General features: G+C 33.4%; 1 protein-coding gene across 2 annotated transcripts in view; it reads right to left on the bottom strand.

The window, feature by feature from the left end:
- FOXP2 (forkhead box P2) overlaps positions 1-16,841 on the bottom strand; it is a 405,995-nt gene that overhangs the window by 53,084 nt on the left and 336,070 nt on the right. The window contains exons 5-8 of one of the 2 annotated variants that reach the window (XM_030826322.1): positions 11,763-11,900; positions 10,455-10,652; positions 9,847-9,849; positions 8,760-8,934 (exon numbers count right to left, since the gene is read on the bottom strand). In XM_030826322.1, the coding sequence (XP_030682182.1) occupies positions 8,760-8,934; positions 9,847-9,849; positions 10,455-10,652; positions 11,763-11,900 (514 nt within the window). The remainder of the gene's footprint in view (positions 1-8,759; positions 8,935-9,846; positions 9,850-10,454; positions 10,653-11,762; positions 11,901-16,841) is intronic. The other variant, XM_003261215.4, reaches the window with a different exon arrangement.

Below are 16,841 nucleotides of genomic sequence, written 5' to 3'. Positions count from 1 at the left end.
CTTTCACCATCTTACCAGCTGCCTCTCTGCTCTATTGTCAACTCTTGCCTGGATCACAGCTATAGCCTTCCAACTGTCTTCCTGCTATTACCTTGACTTGAATATATGAATTTACTCTTCATGGAGTAGCCAAGTATTCTCTCTATAAATGTAAATTAGGTCATGTCGCTTCCCAGGCAAGGCCTCCAAAGGCTTTCGAGAATACTTAGAAGAAAACAAAATAAGAAAACAACAACAACAAAAACAACCTTTACTATAGCCTATGGGGCACTGCACTTATTATCTGGCTCTTGCCTTTCTCTCTGATCTCATCTACCGCTCTCCACTTTTCATTCTGTTATACTAGCCTTCTGTTGCTTCTCAAATGTATCAAACATTTGCTCCCTTTCCAACCTTTGCTCTGGCTGTTCCCACAACCTGTTCTTGGCTTCCTCCCTCCCTTTACTTAGATGGTTCAAAGTTCACCTCCTCTAAGTTTCCAACCATACTATCAACCCCTTCCCCTCCCCACCCTCCCTTCTAGCATTCCTTAACTCCTCATCCTGCTTTTTTTTAAAAATCATGTATCAGTTTCTGAAACCATTTAATCTATCTATCTATCTAGTCTACCTCTTGTTATCACCAGTCTCCCTCTAATACAACTGAAGTTTTATAAGAGTAGGAATTTCTTGTTTTACTGGTATATCTCCACTGCCTTGAACAGTGCCTGGCATGTGCTCAATAAATATTTGTAGATTCCATTGATTATAATAGAGTCATACATTTCTCGAAGACATGTTGGTGCCCACATGGAAGTTTTGTGACTCTTAAAGGGCATACTCTATATGAATATTGCTACAATACAAGACCAGTGTCTAAAGAATTATATATGGCACTAGTTGCTTCTAACATAGATTGAGTGGCTAACAACATTTTATATCTCAGTTAAAGACTCTTAGATGGTTTTAGAGATTATACCAAGTAACGATGTTACTGGTAACTCAGTTTTTGGATTTTATTAATAATTTAGTTATGTAAGTATCCTCTTGCCTTCTAAAAGTAGATTTCTATGATACTGTTCATTTGTACTGAAAATTAGTGATATCACCGTGCTAATGCAATAAGGCAACAAATGTTAGGCAGTTAGTAGGCCCTCAATAAATATTAGAAGAACAAATGACCTGTTCAAATAATCCAAATAATGTTTCTTAATTAAAAACAGGGAGAAACAGTGTTAAATTATATAATAGATAAGAGGCAGAGAATAAAAGAAGTCAAAAAGATTCCTTTTAGCAGCAGTGGATCCTCAAATGTCTGCATATTAGAATCACCTGGGCATATTTTAAAATCTCTAAAGGCCTTACCACAACCCACACCAATAAAACCACAATTCTAGAGGGGAAACACAGGCATTAGTAGTTTTTGAAGCTCTAAAGGTGATTCCAATGCACAGGTAATTTTGGGGGGAAATTTTTAAAAAGAAAACTATTACCTTGCTCTTGGGACAAAGCTTTCAACCTAAAAATTGCTCAGCTCTTTTATATGCTTACAAAACTACTTATGAAATGTGAAACAACTAGCCAATCGATTTTGTACAATTTTGAAAGTTTTATGAGCTTTGAAGTCTTGACGGTTTGCAATAATTAATCTGGGTTATTTTTAAGGCAGTAATATAACAAGTTCAGCATTTCCAAAACAGTGTTCCGTGGAACAGTAGTCTTATAAATGCTGTTAATCTAAGAGGTCTGTGGTCTCTACCTCGGAGACTTATTATTATCATGTAAAATAGTTCTGAGATGTGTAGTAACAAGGAAAACTTGAATCTCATTTTGAAGTCAGCGTTTTCCAATTATATTTGAGGAAGAAAAACCCTAGAAACTCTTTTACGATTACACTAGTTTGCGTAAGTTTTAAATACCAGGTGTAAGCTTAGGAGTCACCAACTGATCCCTAGCCCGTACCCCTCCCCAGTCTTTCTATTTGAAAATCCCATGTAACCTTATCCGGTTTCTTAAACTTTCCATGTTCAAAACTAAGCTCCTGTTTATACAGCCCCCTCCCTCAACCCCAACTCAGTCCTCTTTAGAGTTTTCTTCGTCTCTGTTTTATTTAACTGATACTTACATAGGGCTTTTGATATGGCAGACATTCTTCTAAGTGCTTCACATATGGTATCTAATCTAATACCCCAAACCATTATTATCATTATTATTGCTCTTATTATCCCTATGTTAGAGATGGGGACACTAAGGCAAAGAAAAGGCCTTGCTCTAGAGCTGCTCTGTCGCAGAGCTTCCTCTCATTTTCAGGTCATTACTCATTAACCCTTTTCTCAGGACTCCGTCTGACGGTCACCCCATTTTCCTATTGTTACTTAGGTTTTTCCTATTCTTGCCTTTATTTCTCTCCTTAGCACTCACCACTATATATTTTACTTAACTTATTTATCGTTTGCCTTCTACACTAAAATGTATGTTTTATGATGGCAGGGATTTTTGTCTGCTTTCTTCACTGCTATATCCCCAGTGTCTATAAGAGTGCCTGCAGTCAGTGAAACCTCAAAGAATATTACTTGAAAGAGTTTTAAAATTTGGCCAGAACACTCGTGTACTGGCAAACATACTCTGGGAATCTGTGGACTAGACTATTATGATTAATAGAGAAATTTTATCTTAAGTGAAGATTATTCGGTTTCTCTTATTTCAAGGATATATATACTAGTAGTGCCAAAAAGTTTTGTAATTGTGCAATTTTAAAATTCCATGGCCACAAAAAATTGGGAATCCCTATTCTACTTCTGGATGATAACTTGGGCTTGTGCTTATTCACTGCCAGTACCACAAATATTAAAAGGTTTTTACCACAGGAGCTGAGTAAACGAAAGGGTAATTCCTTAATCAAACTGCCTATCATACCACAGATAATACAACTTAATAATAATTCTTAAGACAGGGTCTCCCTGGAGTGCAATGGCATGATCACAGATCACTGTAGCCCTGACCTCCTGGGCTGAAGTGATCTTCCCTCCTGAGCCTCCCAAGTAGCTGGGATGTGACCGACCACAGGCATACGTCATCATGCTCAGCTAATTATTTTATTTTTTGTAAAGACAGGGTCTCACTATGTTGCCCAGGCTGGTCTTGAACTCCTGGGCTGAAGTGATCCTCCAGCCTCAGCCTCCCAAATTGCTGGGATTATAGGTGTGATTCACTGTACTTGGCCTAATAATAATTCCTTAACCCCACATTCAGAGTTTGTGGAGTATCTACAAGATGACAAGCACTGTGCTAAGAATTAATTAAAATTAATTCATATCTAGATTATATGTCCTTAAGGCACACGAAGTTTAAAAATGTCTACGCTAGTTTCAACACAGCTTTTAAAATGCTGCTAAGGTGATGTTTACTTATTACTAAAATAAGTAAAAAGCAATTTTTATTAGTAAAAAATCTCCTTAGCAGCTTTTTCACACTCAAAAAAAAAGAGATTTTTTCAATGTCATTTCTTTTTCTGTGTCCAGTAATTGATTTTAAAATGTTAAACAAATAATTGTATATATTATGATGCAAAGTATGTATACTGTTAATTTTTAACTAACTTATTTAGTGATATGCCACTTATTTTCTAAGGTTACTTATAATTTAAAGTAATAAAAGTGAGTTTTGTTAGAAACATTTGTATTACATATATTCTGTTAAGCCAAATTGATATTTAATATTTGAATTTGAATCACTGAGATATTACTATGTACTTTTCAGTTTTCATCTTAAATTTTATATTTTAAGATGTGAAACTTAAAAACAAGTATACATACATGGCCAGAATAATTGAATCACAGAAAAGGGTATATATTACAAAAGTAAACTTCCCTACCAGCCTTGACCTCTGGATACCCATATCTCTTCTTCAGAAGAGAGTTCCAGTTTCTGTAGTATCCTTCAGAGATCTGGGTGTTCATTTATAATTTGACTAACTCAACATATTATTGATTTATATTTGACTAGCGGTCTACTAACACCTACAGATACAATGCCCATCTTTAAAATGCCTGTCTAATGAGAGATGAATTAAATATACGCTTTGTCCAAATGCCAAATTTAGCAGAAGCAGGTTTTCAGCTGAAACTGAGATCAAAGATAAATTATCTTCACCAAAGAAGGAACTTCTGGGATATGTGAATACATCTGATATTAACAAAAATTAGTACTATCACTTTTTATAGGTTGCATTTTAAAAGCTTGATTGATATTCTATTACAAAGCCAATGATGTTTCCTTTTTCTCATCATATTTTAATATGGCAAAGTGGACACGCTGCTTTCGAGTCTTCCTCTTAAGATGTAAAGAATTGCCAAATAAAACTTTAAAAAAACACTTATGAGATAAATGGAATTAAATTCATTTTAATGTTATACATTCTAGTTCACAAAATAATTCTACAAGAATTATAGAGTTATGATACAATTTAATCTCAATCTTTTTATATTTTTTCAAAAACTAACTCAACACACTCAATATTTTTCTATATATGTAAGTATTTACTAGTTTTTTAAACATAAAATTAACAGCATTCACAGGTAGCTTGGCAGAGTTTTATACCTGCAATAATAAATGTACATTAAAACTTCAATTCAGTGATGAAATTTTAGCACACAAAGCATCAAATAAGTTTTTTTCCCCCAAATTACAAATGGAAAACTTTGATATTTGAAAGGGAATACTGACATGGTAATATTTTTGCATGACATGGATTGTTCATATTGGTAGTGTTGTTGCTACAATTACATACAATAGTAATCTATGCAAGCACAGGATCATTGATTAAGAAGTAAATCCAGGATGCCAGAAGTAGGCATTTGGCTACTTAGACTTCCGTAAGCATAGAATGAAGCCAAAGCCAAATAGCTAATTTTGGCTGAATATTGCGCCCAAAGACTATCTTCGGCACAATTCTAACTCAGCCTAAAAAACATTATATTTTATTTCAAAATATTTCATTTTTAATTATTATTCAACCACTCTTATTCTGAGATTCTCTAGTTCTATAATGTGTTAATTCAGAAGAATCCTGGCTAGAATCTAGCATTCTCTGTTTGGTCTTTCAAACTGGTAATGAAAATCTTATCTTTTAAATAACTTTAATAAATGAAAAAATAAGTAAAAACTTGGAGTGACAGAAAATCATCACCACATGTATTCCAATCCATATAGTCATAGTAAATGTGTGAATATATTGTGGATTAGAGTACACAAACGTTTATCAGATGTCACAAACATATCAATGTTTAAAGTTAACTTCATCTTTCCTAACCAATAGACAATGATACTGGTTCATTAAAATGTTTCACTAAATTTCATTACTAGATAATATATAAACTATGTTACTTATATATTACATATATTTATAATCAGTATATTATTCAAGATGGAATTATAAATCCATCCTTTCTATTTGACATATGTATGTATATATCTATATACCTATACTTATGTATATACCTATCATCTGTCTGTTTACAAACCAAACATATACTTAGCAGATGGAAGTTTACTTGCCTAACCAAAATCCAATATTATAGTAATATTAATGATGACCTTAAATGATTAATATTTAAAATAATTTACACTAAGATGATAAATATAAAACTTTAGAGAGGAATGTAGACAAATCTGCTATTCTACCAAAATTCTTATAATTTTGTTATTTCTCATTGTTATATACGTATATTTTAATATAATTTAAGAAGCTGTAACTCTAAAAGTAGCATGAAGAAGTTGTGTTAAATTATAGGGATAAATAAAATATACATATATTTTAATATAATTTAAGAAGCTGTAACTCTAAAAGTAGCATGAAGAAGTTGTGTTAAATTATAGGGATAAATAAAATATGACATAGTTTTAGGTCGAGCACAGTGGCTAATGCCTGTAATCCCAGCACTTTGGGAGGCCGAGGCAGGCGGATCACTTGAGGTCAGGGGTTTGAGACCAGCCTGGTCAACATGGTGAAACCCTGTCTCTACTAATGATATGAAAATTAGCCAGGCGTGCTGGTGGGCACCTGTAATTGCAGCTACTTGGAAGGCTGAGGGAGGAGAATTGCTTGAACCGGGAGGCGGAGGTTGCAGTGAGCTGAGTTAGCATCACTGTACTCTAGTGTGGGTGACAGAGTGAGACTCCTCAAAAAAAAAAAAAAAAAAAGATGCAGTTTTAAAGACACAATGAGAACATCATCCATCATTGCACATTAATCCTACTTAGTTTTTATATGGCTATTTTTCAAGGCTAATCAACCAACCAAAAACCTGGTACAAAGTGAACTGGAAACTGATAATAAAAATATTCAAAATACTTTTACCTTAACCTCTAACTAAGGAAGAAATGATTCAGGGCTTACACTGTACAACAAATATTTCTTTACTTTTTCCCACTCTAGTTTTGGGATTCCAGCATAGTACCATAACGTTAGGTTCCTTTACTGTTGCTGGTGTATTCAACACACAGTGAGCCTCCACAATGATATTTTTCACACTTAATCATTTAAATCATAAAAAACAAGACAATGATGCCGGTTTGTGTGGCTTACATGGCAACAACACAAACTTTGATCAGTGAACCAACTACATTTGTGGCCCTACAATTATTCAAATGGATTTTTTTAACCTATATTAATGAAAACATAGTTGAGTGATTTCATTTTTTTTCCTCTTTAAAATATAAATTTTCAGCTCAAAGATGTTTTCAGATTTACTTTCCTTTCCCTAAATGTTCGCCATTTTCTCATTTTATCTCTCATATATCTTACCAAGGATAAAAACAGAAGAAAAGGGAGAAACAAGGATTCTATGAAAATAAATTTTAATTTGAATTCAGGTAATTTCTATTTGAAAACTATTAGAATGATTATATCATTATAAATTTCATTGTTCAGAGAGATGTTTTTTGCTTGTTTTGAAAGAATGTGGTTTCACAATATGTTTTAAACAAGTTACATTGTGTTTCTATTAGCACATATTTTAAACTTTCTTAAAATGTTTACTTGAATTAATAAAATAAGATTGTGGTAGATCATGCTTTTCTGTTGAGGAAATTCTCATATAATTATATCCTAAATACAGATTTCATTTGAACTTTACTGAAAACAAAAAAAATAGTGTTTCTGTTTTAGTATAGTTTCTATTGAAGAAATTCATGTTTACATTGAAATAATTTTATAAACTCTTTTCTTTTTTACTTTTTCATGTCTTTAAATTGTATTTATTTTTCTAAAGAAGAATAGTTGTGAATAGAACATTCATTGATATAATGACGCTATGATTTATTCCAATTTTCTTTAGAATAACTCAGAAAAATAGGCTTATTGCCTTGTTTTTCTTTTGCTATTTAAACTTTATCTTTTTTAATTTCCTAGGAGTGCTTCAATCAGGTGAATTAGAAGATTTGAAGTCAAGTGAGAGAGGAAAATCAGGGAAAAAAAAAGCCAAAGAGACATTATTAATTTGATAAATAAAAAGAGAGAACATTACCACGATGCTCTTGATTTTCTTCTCTTTTTTTTTTTTTTTTTTTTTTTTCTGAGACGGAGTCTCGCTCTGTCACCCAGGCTGGAGTGCAGTGGCGCAATCTCGGCTCACTGCAAGCTCCGCCTCCCGGGTTCACGCCATTCTCCTGCCTCAGCCTCTCCGAGTAGCTGGGACTACAGGCGCCCGCCACCACGCCCAGCTAATTTTTTGTATTTTTAGTAGAGACAGGGTTTCACCGTGGTCTTCGATCTTCTGACCTCGTGATTCGCCCGCCTCGGCCTCCCAAAGTGCTGGGATTACAAGCGTGAGCCACCGCGCCCGGCCGATTTTCTTTAGTATGTCCTTTAGAGTCAGCAAAATGTGCAGCCAACGCTACTACAATATGAACTCCTCTGTGACAAATATAATTAATTTGAATTAATGTACATTTGGATTAATGTTTGTCCCAACAAAATCCAAATGCAAGTTAGAATATCCTTTTATGAAGTGTAATGATATATAACTTACCTGAATTGAGAATTTTAGCACACAGTAATTTGTTTACCATTATTTGTCTTTTTTTATTTAAAACTCTCCATTTTCCAAAAGTGAAGGGTTATGGATATGACATACAATTGTATTATCAGAGTACCTCCAAATTTTTCTTACAGAAAAATAAGAATACAGTTGACAGATTTTTTAAAACTATAGTTTACAATACATGCATAGGCAATATTATTTGAGAGAAAAAAGAATGGATACGTCCTGTGACCTAGGATGGGGTTCTACAAAGCTTAACTTGGAACGTGCTCTATAGAAATTCATAAACCCTCTCTTTTACATGTGGTGATTTCAGTGTGAAGATTAGGAGCTTTTATCTTTCTCTTATCAGTTGTCCACCAAACTCCTATCAGCTCACTTAGTTAAATGGACTGCTGTCAGCCTTCCTGGTAATCCAATTCCCTGCAGATCCTCCTGTATATTCAATAGTGCTGGAATTGCGTTGCCCTTATAAATCATTTTGTGCCCATAAGACTAATAAATACACATTTAATATCTAACAAAACACTTGAAAGTTTTACTTCACACTTGAAAGCAGTATACGGTAAAATTTCTGAGCTTCTAGAAAATGGGTCATGCTGCCATGTTAACAATCATGTTTTAATAATAAATTTGAAAGTCATAAAAACAAAATTTCTCAAAGTATATGGCAGAAAGGCCAGGAAATGGTAGAAAGTACACGATTTGAAATGAAGAGTGCACAACATTTTGTATGTACCTTGAGGCAGCGATTGGACAGGAAGTGCTGCCTGGCCAGGTGGAATGGAGATGAGTCCCTGCCGCTGAAGGCTGAGCAGATGTTGCTGCTGCTGGAGTTGCTGCATCTGGAGAAGCTGCTGCTGGAAGACAAGCTGCTGGGCTGCCAACTGCTGTTGCTGCTGCTGCTGCTGCTGCTGGTATCAGAAAACCCAAACCAGTAAACAGCAGAGAACATGGTCTGTACAAACAGCTCTCCTACAGGGAAATGCACACTCCTTTCATTGCCTGAGTGGGTTTTTTGGTCATCCCATAGTCAAAGTTCAGTGGCAGAATGTGAGTAAGTTCCAGATTTTCAGTTGCCTTTCTTTCAATTATTAAACAGTATTAGAGAACCAAGAAACTTGCATCAAAAAAGTATGGAGCAAGGTCTAGAGATAGTATGTAATAAAGGTTCAGCTTTTTAAAATCTACTTATTGTAGATAATAATACATTTCTCTAGATTAAAAGAATACTACTTTACAGAAATAGTCATCTTCTACAACACACTATTTTTTTTTCCAATTGAATAAGTTTGATCTGCAGAGGTCCATGAATGTGGTCTCTGGTGATCTATTAGTAAACTGGGATGTAGCCTTCATAGGATAGGCCTGTTAGCTCTCTCTCTCTTCTCCTCTCTTGTTGGAATATATTAAAGGCAGAATTACGTTCCAGGCAAAAAAAAAAAAAAGTGCCCTTATTATAAGAAAAAGTATAACTTCCAATTTTGTGAGGCATTACAAGACAAACCAGAGGTCTTTGGACTCCAGAGGGTATGAGATGGCAGTCACACTTCAGAGAAAGACAAGCTGCTGTGGAAGACCTTTCCTTTTTAGTTTGGGGAAAAGAGAAACTTGTGATGCGCTCACTGGAAAACAGACTGCATAATGGAGCAAGTCATGTGGATTGCCCAAAGCCTCGGGAGAAATAAGGGAGCAATTTCTATTCTGTAGTTGATGGCTGTCTGAAATTCTATTCACAAATCCAAACAGAAACAAAGCCTCAGGAGGTCAAAACTGTTTCCTGTACGTTTGCATAATGGGCAGCTTGAAGACAACGGCTCTGATACCTGCTGATCAATTTAACTACTTCAACATGTTTTGTTTGTATTATGTTTATATTTGATGCAGTTTGCTGACAAGTGCAAGCTAGGCCTGAGAAGCCCGCTTGTCAGTTTGATTTATGAGCATATCAAACTGTAACTTTCTACTCGCCACTCTAAACCTACAGTAGCAGTTCATTAATCAGGGGCCCGTGACTTTGAAATCTGTGCTCAACCAGTTTCTCCCCTAGTCTCCCCACCCCCAACAATAGGCCAAATTTGCATGCATGTTCTCTGAGCTGCACCACTGAGAAAAATAAGGTTCCCTCACCAACTTAGATTCTCCATGAATACAAGATAATCAGTACTTTGTCCACCACACAGCTTGCTCTTTGTACTGTGATTCATTAGTGAACATTAGACGACAGCAGCATTAGATTGTAACTCTCAAGTCCCATGCTACAAAAAAGGAGAGCCTGAGAGCCTGTCACTGTTATTAAGCTCAGTAAAAATATATAATACTGCAACTTTGACAGCAAGAGCCTTGTTACAGGAAGATCTAAGACTATTCTTGCCGCTCAAAGCCCCTTCTTAACTGCAAACTGTTATGTATCAATGAGATAACCGGATCCTACCTCTTTCGCTTGCTTTCCAGGATGTTGTTGTTGCTGCTGCTGCTGTTGCTGCTGCTGCTGCTGTTGTTGCTGCTGTTGTTGTTGCTGCTGCTGCTGCTGTTGTTGCTGCTGTTGTTGCTGCTGCTGCTGTTGCTGCTGCTGCAAAAGCTGAAGATGTAACTGCTCTTGCTGTTTCTTGTAAAACTCTTGTAGTTGTTGCTGAATAAACCATTTTGACTTTAATAAATAAAGGCAAAAGTTTCAAGTATTATAAATCTCCTAAACTCTTCTAGACTGGCATATGGCAGAGTATCCATTAAGATTGATCTCATAAAAACAACAAAAAATATACATTGGATTCAAAGAGACAGCTCTACATACATTTTTTTCCAAGGCAGCTCTGAAATTTTCCAATCCAGAATCCAAAAAATCCTAAACAAAAGGGTATAGAAAGTCTGTATTCTAAAGGGTCAGAGCCAAATTAATACTTTAAATTATTACATCTGAAGTCCTACTGACATATAAAAACTAGGCTATACTCTACCAGTTGTAAGAATAAAAATTTAGCTACATAAAATCAGGTTGCTCAATTCTTATTGGAAAAAAATCCATCAGATGTTCAGAACAATGTCAGATTTACAAGTAATTGGTCTGTAGTCATCAGCACAGAAGTTAGCAAAGTAATTATATATAAAAAATTTCAGGTAAAGCACATTATTTTCTCTCTAATAAGTAAGTGTATAACATAAAGTCCATATACACTCAGGGTTCCAATATGGTACATATTAGGAACACTGTGTTTGTTATTTTAAAAAGATAAATTTCATAAATTTGTGGCTCAGCTGCCTAATTTCATTATAATAAATAGATTCTTCTCTTTCTAAACGATGAGTATACTATGAAAAGGAAAATTTGGGATGTTACTTTCTCCATTTTAACAAAGTGGTCTATTCAAATTTCATACTTTTGTGAACTAAAAGGAATGCTAAGGTGTTAGGAGTTTTAAAAGCAACTATTATCTGGTAAGTATTTTTGCATTTTTTTTTGCAAGTCAACAAATTGAATGTACCTAAGCATTTGAATATTTAAATATTGGCTCATTCCATTTTCAAATTACACCTCTCTCTGCTCTTATTCTAGACTTTAATAATTTTTTTAAAAAACTAAGTGATCTAGATTTTCTTACGAGTTCTAAATTTATGTTCTAGCACGCTAATAGGTTGTCCTTTCAAATGGAGACTGAATGGTCAAATATGCCCACTGCACTTTCAACATAAGTGCACACCTTCTAAGTCATGCTAGAACACCAAAGCAGGTAACCCACATTACCTGCTGCAGCATGACGGCCTGCTGTTGTTGGAGAAGGGCTTGGAGCTGCTGAGGAGACAGGACTTGTTGCTGAAGGATCTGCTGCATTTGCTGAGGGGTGATCACCTGGGGAGTCATCATGGCCACTGACACAGGCACCTTGCACAGAAAGAGAAAGAGAAAGAGAAATTCGTGGTCATAACCAAGTATCTGTTAATTGACTTCACAAATATTATGCTATCTTTTATAAATTCTTTAGCATTGATGATCAATAATTTTTATGTCACATTTTACTATAACTTCTTTACAATAGTACTAAAGTATCACAAAACATAGACACTAGCTTTCCAGAGGCATCAGATTTCATCAAACTCTTTATGTTTGATGAAATAAATAGCTCTTATTTAACATGCTTAGATATTTGAATTTCGGCTATAATATTTATAGTTAAAAATAAACAACCACATGGCGGTGTTCTCAATATTTCATAATTGATCATCTCATCAATGTCACTGTGCTATAAATACAAAGGTTTTTGAAATGTCTTAAAAGTGTAACTAAAATAAATAAGATTTAAAAATTGGAAATATGCATATAAATATGTTATCTAAACTAGTAAAAAGCATGTGTATAGTATACTTACTTAAAAATGTAATCACCATCTTCAAAATTTTATATATACATAATAAAGTACTAGAAAATACATATAGTAATAAAATTTAGCATATGAGAACGTGATAATTCATATAGGAGATATATATATGTGTGTGTGTGTATCCAGAAAAATAATGACATACATAGGTCTTCTGAAAGAACTCATAAAACTAGTATTCTAGCTTCTTCTTTAAACCTTTTCGTATTTCAAGCAACTAAGCTTATACCAGGAAGTACAAAAATTTAGCAATTACTCAAAGGTTATTCATTAAACTGAAAATAATAAAAGTAATTTACTTAAAACTTTTTTGCCACTACTTCCTTTATCTTCAGGGTTCTGAGGATGAGAGGCAAAAAGAACACAAGGCAGGAGAAAAAGATATAAAGGAGAAAGAAGGAAGGAAGGAAGGAAAATATAGAAAAAGGACAAGCTAGTGGGAAAGCCCTAGAGAAAGACGGAACGGATGTGAAGAAATAGGAAGAGGATGGCAAGAGTGGTGATCAGAAAAACCGGTATAGAAACCTAAAGTATATGCTCAGATAGAAGGCAAGTAACACTGTTTGAGGCATTACTTGTACTAACCAGTATGCAATCAAACAACTTGTCAACTTTCCAAGTTTGCAAACTTTGAAATAGCAATCACTTTCCTAGAAAAAACAATTCACTTTTACTGTAAATAAAAGCAAGTATTTACACAAATACTGTTGTAGAACAAGTTTATTGGGCAACATGTCTTTGAAAACCAAAAAAGATTAATAGATATGGTTCACAACTTATTTTAATAGTCATTTTTAATGCAGTTCAAACTTTTCCAGTGTGGCACTTTATGTTATGAAGAAAGGAGAAATTAATAATGAAAAGAGGTTAGAAGAAGCAGAAGGAAAAAAAAAGAAATCCAGGGAGGATTAATTCTTCCTCCAAAAAGAAATAAAGAACTATATAAATCAAAACCTTTCATATTTAATACTGAAAAATAGCAATGTCTTTTCTTTTCTCCATGTTAACATATTCAGATTAATTAGATCAAATTGAGTAACTTGAAACATTATGATAGAAATTCAGTGATTTAAAAAAATATTTGTGTATTTTTAAAGAATATGCTAGCATACCTATAAATTACTGAATTTGAATTTATTATAATAAAAAGCATTCTGAAATGTATATTGTAAAATTAATTCACCAATGGGTTTTTCAAGTGTTTAGTTGTTTTATAAAATTGACTGTCAGTTTACTTAACTGCTTGTTCTTTGATAAACAAATAGAATGTTTAGAACAAGTAGTTAGAAAAAAAGATGTATCAATCTACAAAAATGTCTTTTCTTCGAACAATCATTTACCTCATACTATTTCCAAATAACAAGGAATCAAACTGAAATGGACAGAGAAAGACAGACATATTAAACTAAAAAGGCTGTCAATCTAGATAGATAGATGATATAGAGTTTATAGATATGTACATGGATATATATATATATATAGTGAGAGAGAGAGAGAGATGCTTTCTATAAAGTTAATCATAGATAAGAAGCTTGTCACACTTCTCTCACATAACCGCCCCTTATTTTTTCAGTATATAGTGTTTTAATTATCCCTTAATTATTCCTATACCTACAAGTACAAATACTTTATGTATAATGATAAATGAACTTCATGGGGAAAGTTCTATGAATGGAGGTATGCCATAAACCACTACAAGTTTACAGTCAGGTTTCAGCTTATACATATAATATGACTGTAGAGTTTGTTGCTATTGTGATCGATTTGATAAATGAGCAAATTTAAGAAAGTTTTCTATCTTCACATTCTTTAGAGTATATTAGTCCTTACACTACATAAGTTAGATGATTATTTTTACTCTTAAAACGGTTTGAGTGCCTTTCAATTAATAGTTATGACATAAATATAACCATGAAATCATTATCTTCTTAAGATCATATGTATTAAATGGTCACATGTATGTGATTTTTTAAAATTTTAATCAGATTCTGGCCTATCTTCTAGGAAACTGCCATCTAAAATTGACAATATACAGATATAAAAATAAATAGAAAGATAAGCCAATTAACACATACATGATTGAACACTCTACTTCTATGTGTACAAAAGACATAAAATTAATTGTATAGGTAGGAAAACACAGGTACACTTCTGAGGGTTTTCTAACACTACAAATAAAGTAATACTATCATCTCTAAATCCACATATATAAGCTCACCCAAACTAAGGAGACTACTAAAAATCTAAGTTATTTAATAAAGAAAAAACTAGTTTTTTTCTACAACAAAGGTCAGTAATATTGCAGACTCATCCACCTGCAATTTGAGAAATGCAGAGCCTTCATTTTTAAGTGACTCATTTTAAGCGACACATTTCCTCTTCTCCTCCCTCATCGTTTATTGTTACTGTCCCATTTCATTTCCTTGCTACCACAAGCTACTCTAGGTATTCACTGATAAAAATGAATAAAGATTAATTGTATACATATAAAAATGCAGAGATTTTATTACTTACCAATATTTAAATAAACGAAATCAGTATCAGCCTTTTAAAGATTTATGGGTAATTTTTTGGAAATACATATACCTTAGCAAGTTCAGTGTTAGACTTACGCAACTATTTTTCACTAGCTATGTAATTTGATTCATGCAAATATTCTAATAAGGGATCACAATTTAGACGTGTGATATAGAAGAAGAGGGAGAACTTACTTCTGGTGAGAAGGCAAATAAAAGTCTGGTGGCTCTACCACCAAATGAAATCAGAAGAAATAGCTCGTTTTGAATGGGTATTTATCAGTTAAAATATTCAAGTGTGAAGGAAGGAAATAGAGTCATCTTTGGTTGGGAGATTTTTTTCTCTCTCGGTATTTACTTTGCTGACAGATTTAAAATTCTCCTTGGTGATACACCAAACAAGGGTCTCCATTTACCCTTATTTATTATCTCATTACATGAATTAAGCACAAAACCAACATGCTGCTCTGTGCACCAAGAAGTATTAGTTAATTGAATATAAAGATAGGGTTATGCATTCTAAAATGAGAGAGGGAAAATTCTGAAACTGTCTTGCAAAGAGTCAGTGGTAAAAGTAAAAAAAAAGAAATTAGGTATTATCCTAGAATAGGTAAGTGTATTACAATTAATATCACTTATTATTAATAAGTGATATTAAATATAATTATATTTAGTTATGACATAAATATAACCATCACATCATTGTCATCCTAAAATCATATGTAAATCATAAAAACATATATATTATAAATGTGTTTATATTAAAATTTAAAGTATATGTCATTGAGGAGGTCAAAAAACTTACTATGAGACAATGCAAAGATCATGTCTCTGTTCAAATGCATCTGAAGAGTTATTGTAACAGTTATGAAAACAAACCAAAATTTTTGTTTTACGTAAGCACAGTCTTTTCACAGTCCAGTTCAGTTGGAGCATTTCTGAACGTGCTGGGCTTGCATATTAAGTGCGTCCCTTAATTAAACATCCCAATTATGTGTGGGAGATTGGAAAGGTTCTTAGTATAGTGTCAGTCCAATTCTTTCTTCACTAAATGTGAATTGGAAATAGCAGTCACAATCTACAGATGACATTTACAGTATAAAACATTATTTTCTTGTTAACACGGTCTGCCAACTAGTGGTTCACAGATCTTTTTATTCTTTGCTTAAAATTTGAAGACAAAGGAAGTCCTGACCCTTTTGCCTTCTTGGTACTTGAAAAATGTAACTATGACAATTAACTACTTGTGTAATAAAAGCAAAATTTGTTCTTATGTTACAGTATCTGCTCTCATTTTGACTGTTAATAGAAAATATTTTATTGTACATTCTTGATAAATTTCTTCTGTTCACTTCTATCCTCTGAAATATCTTTATTTACAGTTTAGTTTAACATAAGAAACTATTTATTGCATTGAAACGCCAGCTTTGGTAAAAATTCAAGTCTTGGTTACATGTATAATGTCTATCATAATAATAGCCTTTCAAAAGCTTCCTGGTTTTATGGTATTAAAAAGAACTGACAATGAATTGAGTGGTATTTGTAAGCTTTTCATCAAGTACTGAACAGGAGTATTTAAAGAGATCTGGGATGGACAGTGCATATTGCTATTTAACGCAATCTTTTAGCAGCAGGGAAATAGTGTGACAGGAACAACAGAAATAATATAGCACAGTGCAATAACAGACACAGAGACTCCCTTTAATCATGATTCATCACTTAATTTCTACTATTACTTTAAGACACAAGTTTTAGTATTCATTTAGTTACTTTGATAAAGCAAAGTGTTTTCTGTTTTTGGAAGTAGTGTTTGTCCAACTTTGTCCTTCTCTTAGTTACAGACAAATATTTCAAGAGATTATATTCTTTTCTTTGTACTACTGGTGAAAACCAGACTGCTCATATAGGCATGTCGTTGTAGAGATTATGGAG

This window comes from Nomascus leucogenys, chromosome 13 (assembly GCF_006542625.1).
Source record: "Nomascus leucogenys isolate Asia chromosome 13, Asia_NLE_v1, whole genome shotgun sequence".
NCBI lineage: Eukaryota > Metazoa > Chordata > Mammalia > Primates > Hylobatidae > Nomascus > Nomascus leucogenys.
This window is presented reverse-complemented; position numbering and strand designations above follow the sequence as displayed.